The 17,534-nt window shown below is 38.4% G+C and overlaps 1 protein-coding gene across 3 annotated transcripts in view; it reads right to left on the reverse strand.

Annotated features, from left to right (window-relative positions):
* The window catches only part of PIK3C3 (phosphatidylinositol 3-kinase catalytic subunit type 3), a 151,804-nt gene that overhangs the window by 64,984 nt on the left and 69,286 nt on the right, over positions 1-17,534 (reverse strand). For all 3 annotated transcript variants that reach the window (XM_008261249.4, XM_070049904.1, XM_070049905.1), the window contains 3 exons: positions 12,455-12,522; positions 5,364-5,469; positions 3,321-3,437 (listed from right to left, as the gene is read on the reverse strand). In XM_008261249.4, coding sequence (XP_008259471.1) covers positions 3,321-3,437; positions 5,364-5,469; positions 12,455-12,522 — 291 coding nt within the window. The remainder of the gene's footprint in view (positions 1-3,320; positions 3,438-5,363; positions 5,470-12,454; positions 12,523-17,534) is intronic.

Consider the following 17,534-nt stretch of genomic DNA (forward strand, 5'->3'; position numbering starts at 1 on the left):
CCATGTGGGAAATCTGGAAGCTCCTGGATTTTGATGGGCCCAGCCTTGGCCTTTGTGGCCTTTTAGGGAGTGAGCTAGTGGATGGAAGACCTCTCCCCCCCCACCCCCAATCTGTTCCTCTTTCTGTAACTCTGCCTTTCAAATAAATAAATAAATCTTTAAAAAAAAGAATTTTTCCTAAAATGAAGCCAACATTTGTTTCATTCAGTATTTAACTCAGGGATCAAACAGTTATGAATCTAAAAATTGTTGTACCCACTATGATACATGTATATCTCTCCCAAATTAATTATGAAAGACTGAAAAGTGCTACATATGATTTTGAATTATTGGTACTCTGCTTGCAACCAGAGTGTTTCAGATTTCAGAATTTTTCAGATTCTAGAATATTTGCATATATGCATATAGAACAATTTTAGGGATGAAACCAAACTTTAAAAACAAAATTCATTTATGTTTTATACATACTTTATCTACATGTCCTATAGGCAATTTTATGCAATACTTTTATTCTCAAAGTTTGCATACATTGAACCATCAGACTTGTGGCACTATGTCAGAGGTCCAAAAATTTTGGATTTCACAACATTGCTGATTTTGGGTTTTCAGGTTAGGAATGCTTAATTTACTATAGTCATTTAGTATTTCTAGTAATAATGCAAGTAATGACAGCAGGGAGCCATTTTTGCATTTCTCTATGGTCCCAGAGTGCATTTCTCATGTATCTGTGTGTATAAAAGCAGAAGATGGCCCAAGTGCTTGGGCCCCTGCACCCATGTGGAAGACTCTGCTAAGAAACACCTGGCTCCTGGCTGCTGCCTTCAGATCAGCTCCGCTCCAGCCATTGCAGCCATTTAGGGAGTGATCCAGGGGATGGAAGATATTCTCTCTCTCTCTCTCTCTCTCTTTCTCTCTCTCTCTCCCTCTGTAACTTTGTGTTTCAAATAAATAAATCAACCTTTAAAAAAGTTAAAAAGACCATTTTAATCTATAACCTTTTCCTCCCTCTCTAATCTTGTGAACATTAGTCCTTGTAAATATCTCTACTGACATTTCTTCAGAACTGATCCCTTGCTTGATCCCTGAACTTGTGGCTTAATTCTTCTTTTCCTCTTCTAAGTTTCCTCTGACAAGTCTGGAGAACTTGTGTTGTTTTACAAAGGTCACCAAGACAGACACCCTTCATATCACTTAAGCTACTCATCTTAAACAATGACACATGAAGAGCAGTAGTCATCTATACTACTCATCAAGAGGAAGCCTCACAGCTGAAGGAAAGATCAAGCGAAGAGATGCAAAGCCAGTGTTGTTACTGACAACCAGTTCCACAACCTTGTACAATTCACTTTGAAACTTTCTTTTATCTGAAAACATTTTTTTAAGATTTATTTATTTGAAACAAAGACACAATCATCAAAGAATTAAAAACTATCTAAAAGTGAAGAAAATATTCAAATAGCACCACAATATGTAATTAGCCAAGAATAAAATTTGTCCTAAAACACTATGAAGTCTTACGTATTGATTCCCAATCCGTAAAATATTATGTTTTCTAATTTAATCTCCCCTATTACCCTGGTAAGGGCAGCTGGACAAATGTTACATTCTTATTTCAAAGAATGGAAATGTAAGCTCAGAGAGACTGAAATGTCTTCACAGAGTAACACAGGCCATAAATTAGAGAATCCAAATTAGAAGAGGATTAAGGGCTTATTTGCCCATCAGTTTGATGTTAAGAAGCTCTGTGAACTATATAAAAGCTTAGTCCTAACGTGTTTAACAGGCTTTGATTTAAATTTTTAGAAGTTGAAAATGAAACATCAGATAAAAGCTGCTATGAACTAGTTCTGTAGCAAAGTCACAGAAATTCTTTTCACTGCCCTTGCACCATCTGCTGGCTGAAATGTGACACTGCTGAAAGAAAAACATCAGGGCCTCAACTGTTGAAGGAACAAAAACTCAAGTTATATTGAAAGTACCTATAAGGAGCTGGTGCTGTGGCATAGCAGGTTAAAGCCCTGGCCTGAAGCACTGGTCTCCCATATGGGTGCTGGTTCTAGTCACGGCTGCTCCACTTCTGATCCAGCTCTCTGCTATGGCCTGGGAAGGCAGTAGAAGATGGGCCAAGTCCTTGGGCCCCAGCACCCACGTGGGAGACCCAGAAGAAGCTCCTGGCTTCAGCTCCACAACCTTGTACAAGTCACTTTGAAACCTTTTTTATCTGAAAACATTTTTTTAAGATTTATTTATTTATTTGTTTGAAAGTCAAGGTTATACAGAGAAAGGAGGCAGAGAGAGGGAAGTCTTCCATCCACTAGTTCACTCCCCAAATGGTAGAAATGGCCAGAGCTGTGCCGATCCAAAGCCAGGAGCCAGGAGCTTCTTTCAGGTCTCTTATGTGGGTGCAGGGGCCCAAGGACCTGGGCCATCTTCCACTGCTTTCTAAGGTCATAGCAGAGAGCTGGATTGGAAGTGGAGCAGCTGGGACTAGAACCTGTGCCCATATGGGATGCTGGCACTGCAGATGGCAGCTTTGCCCACTACATCACAGAACCTGCCCCATCTGAAAACTTTCTAAATGATTTCCAGAGGTCTGTTCCACATCAAATATATTATACTCTTATATACTAAAATTAAAATGAGAGCCAGCAAAGTACTCCAGATAAAATAAGGACTCATAATATTTGAGTACCAGGGCAAGATTTTTTAGGCAGCAGTTAAGGTGCCAATTGGGACACCCATATCACTTATCAAAATGTTTGTTTGTGTCCCAGCTCCATATCAGATTCCACCTTCCTTCTTATTAATAATTTGGGAGGTAGCAGGTGATAGCAAGTAGCTGGGTCCCTGCTACCCTATGTGGGAAACTTCGATTGAGTTCTAGGCCTGCATGGCCTTACCTGTTTCAGAAATGTAGGGAATTAACCAGCAGACAGAAGATCTCACTGTCTCATTCGCTCTGCCTTTCAAATAAATTAAAAATAACAAAAAACGTAGGTACAAATCCCAACCCCGACACTTACTAGTTGTGTTAACACTGTACAAATTATTTAATCTCTCTATGCGTCCTTTCCTGACAACTGCAATAATAAAAGTACCTAATTTATGCAAGGTTGCTGTAAGGATTAAATATATCAGTACGTGTAAACTCACAAAGCAGCATTCTGTACATAATCAGCACTTTTAATAAGTGCTCCTAATAGTATAACATGGTAAGAGAAATTCATATATCAACCCAAAGAGGCAAAAGTCAAAACTCGCTATTTCATGATGTCAAACTACTGTAGATCATAAACAGAAAGCATACCCCATAAGCTTACCTTTTTCTTACGATTTCCACTTTCACGCTGCACTGCTTTCATTAGATGCACCAACCGATCTACAAATGTCTGTTGAGCAGCCAGCAAAGAACGCATAACTCTGACAGATTTATCACCCTGAAGGGAATCAAAGTAATGGGAAATTAGTTGTATGTAATACAATGATCAAGATTCCCTTCATAGTGGGGGTGATCTTTATTAAGTCTTCTAATAGCTGTAAACTTCTAATACAAAGTGAAATTGAGAAAGATTAATTATTTTGACTCAAGATTAATGAGAAACTTGCTATCTTACCCACCCACCACCAATCCACCCACAATAGAATTTTATTTGAGTTTCAGCAAATACTGGACAATCTTTTTTTTTTTTTTTTTTTTTTTTTTTACAGGCAGAGTTAGACAGTGAGAGAGAGTGAGAGAGAGACAGAGTGAAAGGTCTTCCTTCCATTGGTTCATCCACCACCAAAGGCCGCTGCAGCCGGCGCCGATCTGAAGTCAGGAGCCAGGTGCTTCCTCCTGGTCTCCCATGGGGTGCAGGGCCCAAGGACTTGGGCCATCCTCCACTGCCTTCCTGGGCCACAGCAGAGAGCTGGACTGGAAGAGGAGCAACCAGGACAGAACTGGCGCCCCGACCAGGACTAGCACTCAGGGTGCCGATGCCGCAGGCGGAGGATCAGCCAAGTGAGCCACGGCTATCTTCAACAGCATTTTTTCCCCTCCATATAATCATGTGATGAGAAGGATTCCTTTTACTAAAATGCATTCATTCACTGATTCAATAAACATCTGAAGACCTATGATGTCTCCAGAAATATGCTAGATATATAAAGTGGCAGAATCAGGGGCCAGCGTTGTACTGCAGTGGGTTAAGCAGCTGCCTTTGACAATGGCATCTATGTGAGCACTGATTCAGTATTGGCTGCTCCAATTCCAATCCAGCTCCTTGTTTTTTTTTTTTGGTTTTTTTTTTTTGTTTTTTTTGACAGGCAGAGTGGACAGTGAGAGAGAGAGAGACAGAGAGAAAGGTCTTCCTTTGCCGTTGGTTCACCCTCCAATGGCCGCCGCAGCCAGCGTGCTGCGGCCGGCGCACCGCGCTGATCCGATGGCAGGAGCCAGGAGCCAGGTGCTTTTCCTGGTCTCCCATGGGGTGCAGGGCCCAAGCACTTGGGCCATCCTCCACTGCACTCCCTGGCCACAGCAGAGAGCTGGCCTGGAAGAGGGGCAACCGGGACAGAATCCGGTGCCCCGACCGGGACTAGAACCCAGTGTGCCGGCGCCACTAGGCGGAGGATTAGCCTAGTGAGCCGCGGCGCCGGCCAATCCAGCTCCTTGTTAAACCCAAGCGTTTGGGCCCTGGCCACCCATGCAGAAGACCAAGATGGAGTTCTAGGCTCCTGGCTTTGGTCTGGCCTAGTACTGGCCACTGTAGCCATTTGAGGAGTAAACAAGCAGAAGGGAGATCTCTCTCTGTGTCTCTGGCCATTGTGGCCACCTGGGGGAGTGAACCAGCAGATGGAAAATCTCTCTGCCTCTCCTCTCTCTGTGTAACTCTGACTTTCAAAAAATAAATAAATCTTAAAAAAAAAAAAAAAGAAAGTACCTATAAATAACCATTGCCAGATTTCTGAAGTCGTACTTAAAACTTGAAGAGAAAATAAAATGGGAAGTAAAAAACCAAATCTTCCTATTTTACTGTCCCATGTTTCTTTCATTAAATCAGAGCTAAATATACTTTTTATAAAGGGCCAAAGTAAGTATTTTAGGCATTGTTGGCCATACAGTTCTTTTTACACTATCCAACTGCTATCGTAGTACAAAAGCAGCTATAGACAATTTGAAAATGAGAATGTTCCAATAATTTAAGAAGACTGACATTTGATGTTCAGAATACTTTCCATACATCACAAAATATTATTCCAGTGATTGACTTTCAACTATTTAAAAATGTAAACGCCATTCTTAGCTCATGAGGTGCACCAAAACGGGCGGCAGCACAATTTGACTCATGCACAACAGCAAATCATTCCTCACATTAAACGGTTACCTTCAGCAATGCTTGGCTGAATCTTCTCATTACATTCAAATACATCTCATGGGTCTTTGGATCTCTCTGCTGAGTATCTTGATCTTCACATTCCACTATAACATACCTTTAAAATATGTTTAAGTCACACATGAAAAAAATTTGTTTTGTAAATAATTAAACATTTTCTTAAAACGGATTAATTTGTCATTTGCAAAAATAATTTAATGGAAATAATATAATACACTTAATCATAACCCTCTCAAAAGTGAAAAATTAGGGGATAGTGCTGTGGTGTAGTGGGGAAGCTGCCACTGAATGCCAGCATTCCATAAAGGTGCCAGTTCAAATTCAGATTGCTCAATTTCCAATCCAGCTCCCTGATAATGCACCTCGGAAAGCAGCAGAAGAGGCCCAAGTCCTTGGGTCCCTGCCACCCAGCTGGGAGACGGAGAAGAATCCGCTGGCTCTTGGCTTTGCCCTGGCCCAGCCCTGGCTGTTGTGGCCATCTGGGAAGTGAACCAGCAGATGGAAGATATCTCTATCTATAAATCTGCCTTTCAAATAAAAATAAATAAATCTTTTTGTAAAAAAAGTGAAAAATTAAGGGCAGACATATACCATCATCAATAAAAGGTAAATTAACATTAGTAAGACTTTAATTTGTGCAATACCCTAAATTTTCTAAAAGTTTTGCCATCAAAACAGGAATTTGCTCTTTGTACTTTATGAGGTACTTATAATCCCAAAAGTCAAGTAAGCTCAAAAGTCTAACTAAAGAATAAGAACTCTCACTTTATAGATATGTAATGAGAAAATTTAAATTGTTTTTCCTTTCTTATCCAATTCTCCCACTTACCGAAATTCCATATATAATCTTTAAATTTTCTATTATAAAATTGTTAGAGAGTTAAATAAATCTTATTTTCTTAAGCCTAAACTACTTATATAATTACAAAAATCATATAAGCAATACCTTATAAACATTATCAGTGTTTACTGCTCTGCTTTATTTCATTTTTTTAAACAAATTCTATCTTGTGAATCTTTTTTTTTTTTAAGATTTTATTTATTTATTTGAGAGGTGAAGTTATAGACAGTGAGAGAGAGAGAAAGTGAGAAAAGACTTCCATCCGCTGGTTCACTCCCCAAATGTCTACAATGGCCGCAGCTGCACCAATCTGAGTCCAGGAGCCACATGTTTCTTTCCAGTCTCCCATGCGGGTACAGGGGCCCAGGAATTTGGACCATCTTCTACTGCTTTCCCAGGCTACAGCAGAGAGCTGGATTGGAAGAGGAGCAGCCAGGACTAGAATCGGCCCCCATAAGGGATGCCGGTGCTACACGTGGAGGATTAACCTACAGCACCAACCCCATCATGTAAATCTTTAAACTGCTTACAAAGGATCATAAAAAAAAACAATTTTGCTTGCTTTATCAATAACAAAACTTAGGTTGTGTGGGCTTAGTATCTCAATACTGATAATTCTTAATTATGAATATAAATAAATATGTTTGTATATGTTTAGATATGTATGTATATGTTTAGATATGTATGTATGTATATATATATATATATCCCTTTTTTTAATATCTAACTTCTAATTTTGAATTTCATTATATGGCTGGTTTTTACATTCATCCACTACAGTTTCAAGCTCCAGAACCTCTATTCAAGATACTGTCATTTTTTTTTTTTTTTAAGATTTATTTTGTTTACTTGAAAGGCAGAGTTCCAGAAAGAGAAGAGACAGAGAAAGAGATCTTCTATCTGCTGATTCACTTCCCAAATGGCCACAGCAGCCAGGGCTGGGGCAGGCTGAAGCCAGGATCCCTGAGGCTCTTCCAGGTCTCCCACATGGGTGCAGGGGTCCAAGCACTTAGACCATCTTCTACCACTTTCCCAGACACATCAGCAGGGAGCTGTATTGGAAGTGGAGCAGCTAGGACTCGAACCAGCACCCATATGGGATGCTGGCATCTCAGGTGGAGATTTAACCTACTATGTCACAATGCTGGCCCTGTTTGTCATTTCTAATTGAACATGTGTAATACTGAACTTATCATGCTAACTTGGATTTTTTTCTACCTCTGCTGAAGGTATCAATATCCCATACATTGAGGCTGAAAATATAAAATGCAATCACTTTACTATAAAAAAAAAAAAAAAAGAGAGACAGGGCTGCAGCCAAACCAGAAAATGCAAAGCCTATCTAAAACCTGTGTTGATGCTTGGTGATCCATGCAGCTACAGCCAAACTTAGCTCACACTCCCCTGCCTCAAACACGTATATTCAATTAGTCACTAGACCTTTTGGATTTCCCAATGCTTTTTACAATAGTTCTGTACTTATCCGGCTCTATCTGGAATCAAATAGCAGATTCTACTTCCTTGGCCTCTCCAACTCTAAAAAGAAACTAATTTTTTGCTCAATACTATCAATATAAATGTTTTCTTCTTCAAAATACATTCATAATGTTCTGTCTATACTAACAAAAACATCAATGGTTCCCTGTTTTCTATTATTTTAAAATAATTTCTGTGGCCCCTACTTCCGTTTGAAATTTCCACTATCCTCAATTTATGCACTCACTTCAGTCAGGTCAATTTCCTAATATTCTTCAGAAGCCCTCTGCTTTTGCTCATGTTGCAGTATTGGCTACAAGTACTCTCATCCTTCCATAGTCTCCTGATTCTTCAAGTACAGCTGACTGTCTGTCTGTCTCTCAAGGAAGTCTGTATGGACTCTAACAACTTCTTTCTTCCACAACTTCCTAGAAGAGACCACCTCTCACACAACTCATGCAGTTAATGTTTCCCTGTTTGCCACTGTTTCACAGGCTTAACTCTTGGCATCCTTCATAGGTTATAAAGAAACTAATGCCAGGCACTATTTCTTGAGCACTATCAGTAACCTCACATATCCATGATGATGATGCAAAAAGCATTCCAAAGGTTGATAGGTGATAAAAGGGGTTGGAAGCCTTTGCTTCCCTACTTTCCAGTGCCATGCTGAACCATGGTAAGTAGTCTTCCAACAGCTCCCAAACTTGTATAACCCAGAATTTTCCATAAAGTCATAGAACAAGAGCTCTAAACCAAAATTTCAAGAAGGCATTCCTGCATCTTGAGTCAAGAATGCCTTCTAGGACTTCCAAAGCCACTACTAGATATATGACTATTTAAATTAATTAATTAAAATGAAATAAAATTTAAAATTTAGTTACTCTATCACATCACCCACATTTCGAGTGCTCAGAGTCACCTGGACAGTACTGAAGATCATTTCCATGGTTTCAGAAGGGTCTATTGGACAGCACTGTTCTAGGGTAGTGAGCTGTTTAGAAATAAATTCTGATTTCCTATTCATGGGATTCTAGTTTGGGGGATAATTTCAGGAGAACATGTAAGAATGTCAAAAAGACAGTGGTTCTAAGCTATAAAGCTGGCAATAAGGTCTTACTCAAATCCAATCTATAATTTTCTTCCCTTCAGTTAAAGTCCTTGATTAACTGTTACCTTAGTATACAGCCAGTTTATTTGCTTGTGTATTTATGCAGGAAACTCATTTACAAATAAACATAAAGGGAGATGGCACTGTAGCATCCTGGGTTAAGCCATCATCTGTGACACCAGCATCCCATACTGGAGATCTGGTTTATGCCCCAGCTGCTCCACTTCCAATCCAGCTTCTTGTTAATATTCCTAGAAAGCGGCAGAAGATGCCCACATATTTAGGTCCCTGCCACCCGCATGAGAGACCCAGATAAAGATTTCAGGCTCCTGGCTTCAGCCTGGCACAGCCTCAGCCACTGCAGCCATTTGAAGTGAACCAGCAGAAGACTTATCTCTTCCTCTTCCACTTTCTCTGTCATTATGCCTTTCAAATAAATTTAAAAAACAAGAAACAAACAGGTGGATGACTACAATATGCAGGTCTCTGTGCTGAGCTAAGGTTTTCATGACCACCAAGTAAACACTGTGTCTACTGTTATTTCCTGGGATTGAAGGTATATGTTGATGCTCATAAGGGTCAAGTATCAACCACCTTCCAACACCACTCAGGTCAAAGTTCTACTGCAAAGAAACAGTCCACCTAAAATAAAAATGGCAGGGTCATTTCCCAAAATGAAAGACAAGGTTAGATCAAGACCAAAAGGCCTGGATTTCAGTTATTTCTGTGTTCTCTGTTCATACCAATAAACTAGATTCTATAAAGCACTCTAAGGTATAATCTTAAAGGTTGTCACCTCAGAGTAGAAATGCAGACAAAATTGTCTAGGCACTCATTGTAAGATGACATCAGTGGGCTACTGTTTCCTGGCAATTTTATTTTGCGGAGTAAATAACCTTTATTACCTTGAAAGGTCTTAAAAGTTATAGAAAACATGTCAAAGCATCCAAAGTTTACTTTCAATTTCAACACACTGGAATGGCTATAAAAATAAAAAAAAAACTGGAACGATTTATGGATTCTGATGCCCAACATTTTATAGATTGGAGACTATAACTCCCTTCTGTGGTTTAAAAGGTTGACACTATTCATTTTAAAAGGATTGTCTGCACAACTACAGGCCCCTAAGGATTTAGCTACAGCAGAAATTCTGTTTAAATCACTGGAAAGGGAACAAATGGAAAAGGAAATTCAAAATGTTCAACAAGAAATAACACAATCAATTAATTTACATTTTAATACATTTCTTATAACAAAGTAAGCTCAGATCAAGATTCATTTACATTAATACATTTAATATGTTTATACTATTCTATCCACACTGAAAAAGAGAATGATCATTTTAAACCAACTATTTAAAATTATTTCCCATATTACTATCCTACATTAACAAAAGCAAAATCTACCAAAGTCAGGAGTCCACATCAATAGCTTTTCTCCCCAGGAGTATTTCTGAATACATAATATATAGGTTATAAATATGGGAAAAACAATTACCCCTTAGAGAATGAATAGATATAACACATGCGATTGCTTCAATGAATCAGAGATACAGAAGGAAAACACAAATCAAATCTAAATTTGATGGAATGTTTATAAGACTAGGAACTAGGGCTGCATTTCGCTTATTATATTTAGAGAAAACAAGTATACTTTCTGAACAGAAACAGTTGCCTTGTTGGAAACTGTACATCAAATAGGTTTTCTCTTGTTCAACTGCTTTCAGAATAACTTCAAAACTCTTCCTACTTGAAATAAGAGATCCAAGATTCTATCAAAACAAATTACAGATTTTACAATGAAATCTTGTCTACATCAAATGCAGAGAATACATAATTTCAAAACACCAAATCATCATTGTATACACATACCATTCTTACTAAACTGAATACAAAAACCTAAAATTAGAGCCAGGGAAAACTTTTCATGATTATTTCAAGGAAACAAAATAACTATAAAGGAATTTTTAGTGAACTATTCAAATATATAAAATTTTAATTTTAAAATACCCAAGAAGCTTAAAAGTAGTTACTCAAAAGCTTGGGAATGTGTCCCACACATTTTTTCCTTTATTTTCTTTTGAATATTTACTTGGATTTTCCTGAGAATATTTTTCCACAATATCCATGAATAGATATACACTTAAGAATTTATATTGGAATAAAAAAACCTTTAGGAAGCAAGATGTTATATTAAAAGGAAACAGTAACAAATTTGCAACATGATATTTTTTAAAGTAAAATTATCAAAGGAAAATTAGTGATTAGTCAAAATATTCTGTGGGTGTATTTTCAAGAATACATTGAAATTTATTGTGAAATAAATATAGCTTTATGAATATCAAACTGCTAACAGAAGCAGGTAACTATTTTTCTTCACAATACTAAAGCCAATAGGGTGGGTGGGGCAACAACCAAAGAGTGGTTAAATGACTGATTTAGTTAAGACTGTTAATAGTGGTTTTCACTTGGTATAAATACGACCATAGAGGCTTAAACTAAACAAACACTATTAATATAAAGAATGAGCAACTGTGTTACAAGAGTGTTCAGATTAGTTACCTACTTCTTGAGAGAGGAAATATCCAAAATAACATTACCTTTGGAAAGTAGGAAATGAAGTTAAAGCTTAATTTGACTCACAGGACAGTTTCTCCAAATCAATAACATAGACGTTTGCTTAATTTCCTCATCTTAGGCAAAATGTCACCTTACTTTTTAAAAAACTGAGCTTCAGTATGGATATCTATTAATTTGCACCTATTAGTTCAGAGAACATTTCTACAGCTGAAAAATCTCAACTATTCAAGAAATGTGTAAGGTGATATTTAGTTTTAAGTATTTTTCCAAAAGTAAAGAAGGCTTCTGGGAGTACCTATCCAGCTGGCTCTGCACTTTGTCACTCTATAATACTGCATAAGAATCACTGATCTAGTATTTCATCCAAGTGCTATTCTTTACTGAACCAAAATATTTCTCACTGGGCCGTAAGCTACTTGTCTTTTGCCCTTTAGAATTCTGTGACAGATAAAGGCAGCCATGCTTCACATTAACTACTTCTCAGGATGTCAGTTAGCCTCCCTGTGCTTTGGTTTCTTTCTTTCAACTCAATAAGGACACTGTTCTCATGTGAAACAGATATTTATATTTGTCCCATTTAACTTCAGAGAGATAAATAAGAAAGGGTCACTGCAGGTATTCTACAAATGGCAAAGTGGTAGGTAAATGATCTAATTCCCATCAGGTTCTACCAAGTTCACTTACAGTGTGGCTGCCTCATCTTTAAAATGAGATGAGGTAACTGAATTCCAACTTTCTATCTTCACATGATTCCATTTTAGCAAATAATGTGAAATATATTCTCCTGAAGGACTGTGCAGTATGCATACTACTTTAATAGCATAAAATCAAACAGACACAAAATTGAAAGACTTCATTACTCTACCCAGTTAAATTTTAGCTCCTGGAAAGTTAGGAAAGAGAAGAGAAACAGTGGTGGTAACAAGCATTTCCATGAATACAACTGTTAAGCAAAGCAGATAGACACACGCTATGTAGATTTCTGATGACTGCTTGTATCTTATTTTAAATTGATATTTACAGGACTAAAGAGTCTTAAGAGCAGTAAGAAAGTAAGCAGAAAATTATTTTCACATACCAGTATAAATAATTAGCCAGTGTTGAGTTCTTGCAGGCTCTTGAAATCAAGAAGGTGCACAGATCTTGCTGAAAAAAATAAAAGAAAGGTATATACATATAAATGAATATATGCTGCTGTTTAATATTAACGGGATAGGTGAGTAAATAATCTATGTTTGCCTATTAGCTTTCACCTGTACATTTTATATGACAATGCAAATTTTCATCTATCTACCTATCCCTCCCTCCATTCATCCAAAATTTATTCTAAACCAGGCATTATGTAAAAGTTTAGAACAACACAGTTTATAGCTTCTTGTCTTCCTAGATCTTAATTTAGTAAAAGACAATAGTTACAGAAATCATAGATTGGCGTGTCAAGGCAGCAACGGGGACATGACATTTATGCAAGTCTAAAATGAAACTGTACAAAGGCTCTGGGCTTGGCTTACAACAATGATTTTAAAAGTGCTCAATGTAGCTAACATATAGTGAACATCAAAGTAAGAGACTAAAAAGATAGGTGAAGGTAATTTTGCAAAACCTTTCAGATCATATTAAGTATGGATTTTATTTTAAAAGTAACACATACCCAATGAAAGATCTTTGAAAGGAGAGTGAGAAGATGTGATTTCATTTTATGAAAATGAGTTGAGCCGCTTTGAGAAGTGCAGACCTGAGATCAGTTAACATGCTATTATAAGTATCTCAAAGAGTGAACAGTGAAAGCAGAGATGAAGAAAAGACAATAAAAATTTTTTTTGCAAATATAATTAACAGGACCTGCTGATGAAGAGGAAGTACAGGGGGACAGAAATGAATTGACAGTAACTATAAAATTTCCAGATTCAGGAAATGCATTGATTTGTTATGTCACAGATGAAAACTGAAGAGGAAGAGCTGGACAAGGGGTAATGTGAGATGTGAGAGAACTACATTTTGAAATATGAACTCTGAAACAAACACCTGTCAGATAAACAATGGAAGTCTGTATATATACAGAAAACACATGTTTCATTTTGACACTCTACTTTTTTCCTCATAAAACTATTTACAGAACATAAATAGGAGAGAATTATGTTTTAAAATTATGAGATAATAAATATATACTATAACACTCAGTTTGAATAAACCATACTTTCAAATTTTTAAACAATTTAAAAAATGTGTTTCAGGCAAAATGAAAACGGTTTTTATATGACAAGTAAGAGAAAAAAGAATAGTGGTGAGGGGCTGGTGCTGTGGTGCAGCTGGTAAAGCTGCTGCCTGTGATGTCAACATCCCATATGGCTGCCGGTTCTAGTACCGGCTGCTCCACTTCCGAACCAGCTCTTTGCTATGGTCTGGAAAAGCAGTGGAAGATGGCCCAGGTCCTTGGGCATGCACCCGTGTGGGAGACCCAGAAGAAGCTCCTGGCTTCAGATCAGCACAGCTCCTACCATTGTGGCCATCTAGAGGTGAACCAGTGGATGAAGTCCTTTCTCTCTCTATGCCTGTCTGTAACTCTGCCTTCAAATAAAAAAAAATCTTAAAAAAAAAAAAAAAAAAGTAAGCCAGTGAATGCTAATCAAGACAAAGCTCTATTAAATCAGACTAAACAGACTTTGAGGCATAAGTAGTATTATACATAAAGAGGATGACTAAATAGTAATAAAAGATTCAATTTAGGGGCTGGCACTAAGGTGCAGCAGGTTAAACTGCTGCCTGTGGAGCCAGCATCCCATACGGGCATCAGTTCAAGTCCTGGATGCTCCACATCCAATCCAATCCAATCTGAAAAGCAGAGGAAAATGAGCCAAGAGCTTGGCCCTGCACCAAGGGCCTGCACCAAGATGGGAGACCCAGATGAGGTTTCTACCTGGTCCAGCCCTGGCTGTTGCGGTCCTTTGGTGAGTGAACCATTGGATAGAATCTCTCTCTCTGTCTCTTCCTCACTCTCTGTAAATCACCTTTCAAATTAAATAAATAAATCTTGAAAAAAAAAAAAAGATTCGATTTACTTGAAAGCGCACTTAACAGAAGAGCTTCAAAATATTTAAAGCAAACATCAACAGAAACACATGAAGGAATTGTGAATTCTGCCATCATACATAGGAATTCATCCTAGTTCTTTCTTAGATCAAATTAGCAACAAAAACTCACAACTGGAAGGGTCAAAAGACTTCCATAACACAATTAATAGTCTTGTTCCATTTTATTTATTTATTTATTTTTGACAGGTAGAGTTATAGACAGTGAGAGAGACAGAGAGAAAGGTCTTCTTTCCGTTGGTTCACCCCCCAAATGGCTACTACGGCTGGAGCTACGCCGATCCGAAGCCAGGAGCCAGGTGCTTCCTCCTGGTCTCCCATTCAGGTGCAGGAGCCCAAACACTTGGGCCATCCTCCACTGCCCTCCTGGGCCACAGCAGAGAGCTGGACTGGAAGAGGAGCAGCCGGGACTAGAACCCGGCGCCCATCTGGGATGCCGGCACTGCAGGCGGAGGATTAACCAAGTGAGCCCCAGCCCCAGCCCCGATAGTCTTGTTCTACAGCTATGTACCATGTTGTGTCTACAAGTTGTTGAAAATACCTTTTTTTCAAAAACCTATGGAATTTATGAAATATGACAATTTTTGGACAATAAGATTTGAGTTTCCCCCTTCTTTACCATATTGGGGTAGACACATATGATAAGAGTCTCCTAAAACACATAGAAATGAAAGACATACAATGTGGTTCAGTTGTCTGGGAGAAGACAAGAATGATGGTATCTCATGTTGTGACAAAAAGAGACTTCAGCTTAGTCACATATCAACTTAAGGTACTGTTTATACTACATTATTACTGCACTGGGGTTATGGAAAGACAGAGGAAAACATCACTCAAATTGATCCTCTCTCCTTTCTGAGATAGCTTAGATTATCTGAACCCTTTAAGAAACTATTCAGTTGAGAAAACATAAGAGTTAATGATGGAGTAATAGCAGACGGGTTCATCAGTCATAAGAGAAATATCAAAACTACATAAAACTATTTTTACTTCTAACCAAAAAGTTTGAACCATAGGTGGTATGTAAAATAATACTCTGAACTTAACTTGGAAAATCCAATCCTCATCAGCACTCCCCAGTGTAAACCACCACAGTTCAAGCCACCAACATGTCTCACCAATATGTCTCAAACTTTTTAAGTAAAATTCACTTGATTTAATGGCCAAAAACCACGACGTAACTGTTATATATACCCAACCTTCTGGCACTGCTCCCCTTTGCTAACTCTACAACCAGGAACCCTGTTCTCTAATTTTAAGGAGTCATTGTGTACTAACTTCCCATGTAGGACCTCTGTTCTCAAAAGAGCTACAGTATTAACATTAATGGTAAAACTAGATCCCAAAGAGTTACTTTGTTCTATTGTGTGATATTATGCATCATCAGTTCTAGTTATGTCTAAGTGTCAAGCTCCATTACCTGTGTCCCTAGGTATTTCTTTAAAGCTTATTAAGTGCCTCAAATGTAAAATCTTGGATACATGTCTCTCTGTGAAATTCCTATCTCATATGATTTAAAATAGGGTCAAATATTTAAAGGCAACTGAGATTTTTGGAAATGGCAAAATTCTGTGGAATTTAGATTACAAGGTTTGGATTCCAAGCTTTTGTATATAGCTTTAAAGAGGCCCTGATACAGACTCTGTACTGAAAAGGGTAGCTGCAAAAGTTGTTCCAGAGAACTAAGGAGCTTCTAACTAAAAGCTCCAGTATTGGGAATTACTGATGACGGGATTCTATGAAATTTGGATTCCAAGATTCGGATCCCAAGCTTTTCTATGTAGCTTTAAAGAGGCCCTGATGCAGACTTTGTACTGAAAAGGGTAGCTACAAAAGTTGTTATGGATTCCAGGATTTGGATTGTAAGTCTTGTGTTTGCTTAAAAGCCTCTGAAATAGACACTGTGCTGGACAGGGGAGCTACAAGGAATCAAGGAGTTTTTAACAAAAACTCCAACATTAGGAATTCCTAAAAAATCCATTCATAAGAAGATCCTCTTCAGATCAGTTTCAGCTTAAATAAAAGGGATCTTACCAGGTGCTACTGAGCGCAACTACCACAGTGAAATTCAGATTCAACTTCTACCTCTTAAGTTTTCACAGGTGAATGTGAAAGCCATGCATGACTATTCTTGTAAAACAATCAGAAACCTTAAGTACGTCTTCCAAACAAAAAGGATAAGTAAAGCATTTTGCCTTTGTCTCCTTAAGGCAAACATGCTGTACCTGCCTTTCTTGATTGTCTCTGGGAACTGTTATTGATGATAAAGCTACCTAATGAATTCTTCTATTATAATTCTCTATACTCAAGCTAAATGGGTTTATAATCTACATAAGGGTAGCCTATCACTACCCACTGTCTGGGAATGTGGAAGATATTTTCTTTTCATCTAAAGAGGCACCCCACTTATAATTGGTTTTGTTCCAGTATTGCTTATGCTAATTAACAAACTTCTAGGTTTCAGAACTCAACTTCTGGGAGTAACTGATCACGCAGGGGACATAGATGTTGGCAATGACTGAGACTGCTCAAGCTCACAAAATAAATTTGTTGGATAGGATGGACAGAGACTTCCAGACCCTGGATAGGCAGGGCCTGCACTATGCCCCTCATAAGCAGGAAGAAGTTACAGAAGAGATGACTCTACATCCATCAACTTCCCTTAGGATTAAGGGTTGGAGTCTCTGAGTGGGGAATGAAGTAGGTAGGCATACAGGTTAAAATTGATTAGGGTTGTGAGCTGGAAGACCATGCCTGCACCATGCCCCTGTGTGACCTCATGCCCCTAACTGGCCACACCCGGGTGTCCACTGGCCAATCAGGTTAATTAACCACTCCCCTTTGAAAGTGGATTAAAAGCCCGGAACAGGGTATGTCTGGCCCTTTTCCTCCATTTCCCTTGCCTTGGCCTCTTGCCAGTAGGGGGCTGGCTGTAGCCCTGCGCCTCCAGGCCACATGGCCTTTGGGCCACTGCCCTTTGCTTTCGGGCCTAGATGCTCTTCCACGTGGCTGGTTCCTGGTACTCAGTATGAACCCAGATTTACCCCTCTCTCTTAGATAAAGCCCTCA

Source organism: Oryctolagus cuniculus, chromosome 10 (assembly GCF_964237555.1).
Source record: "Oryctolagus cuniculus chromosome 10, mOryCun1.1, whole genome shotgun sequence".
NCBI classification, from domain to species: domain Eukaryota; kingdom Metazoa; phylum Chordata; class Mammalia; order Lagomorpha; family Leporidae; genus Oryctolagus; species Oryctolagus cuniculus.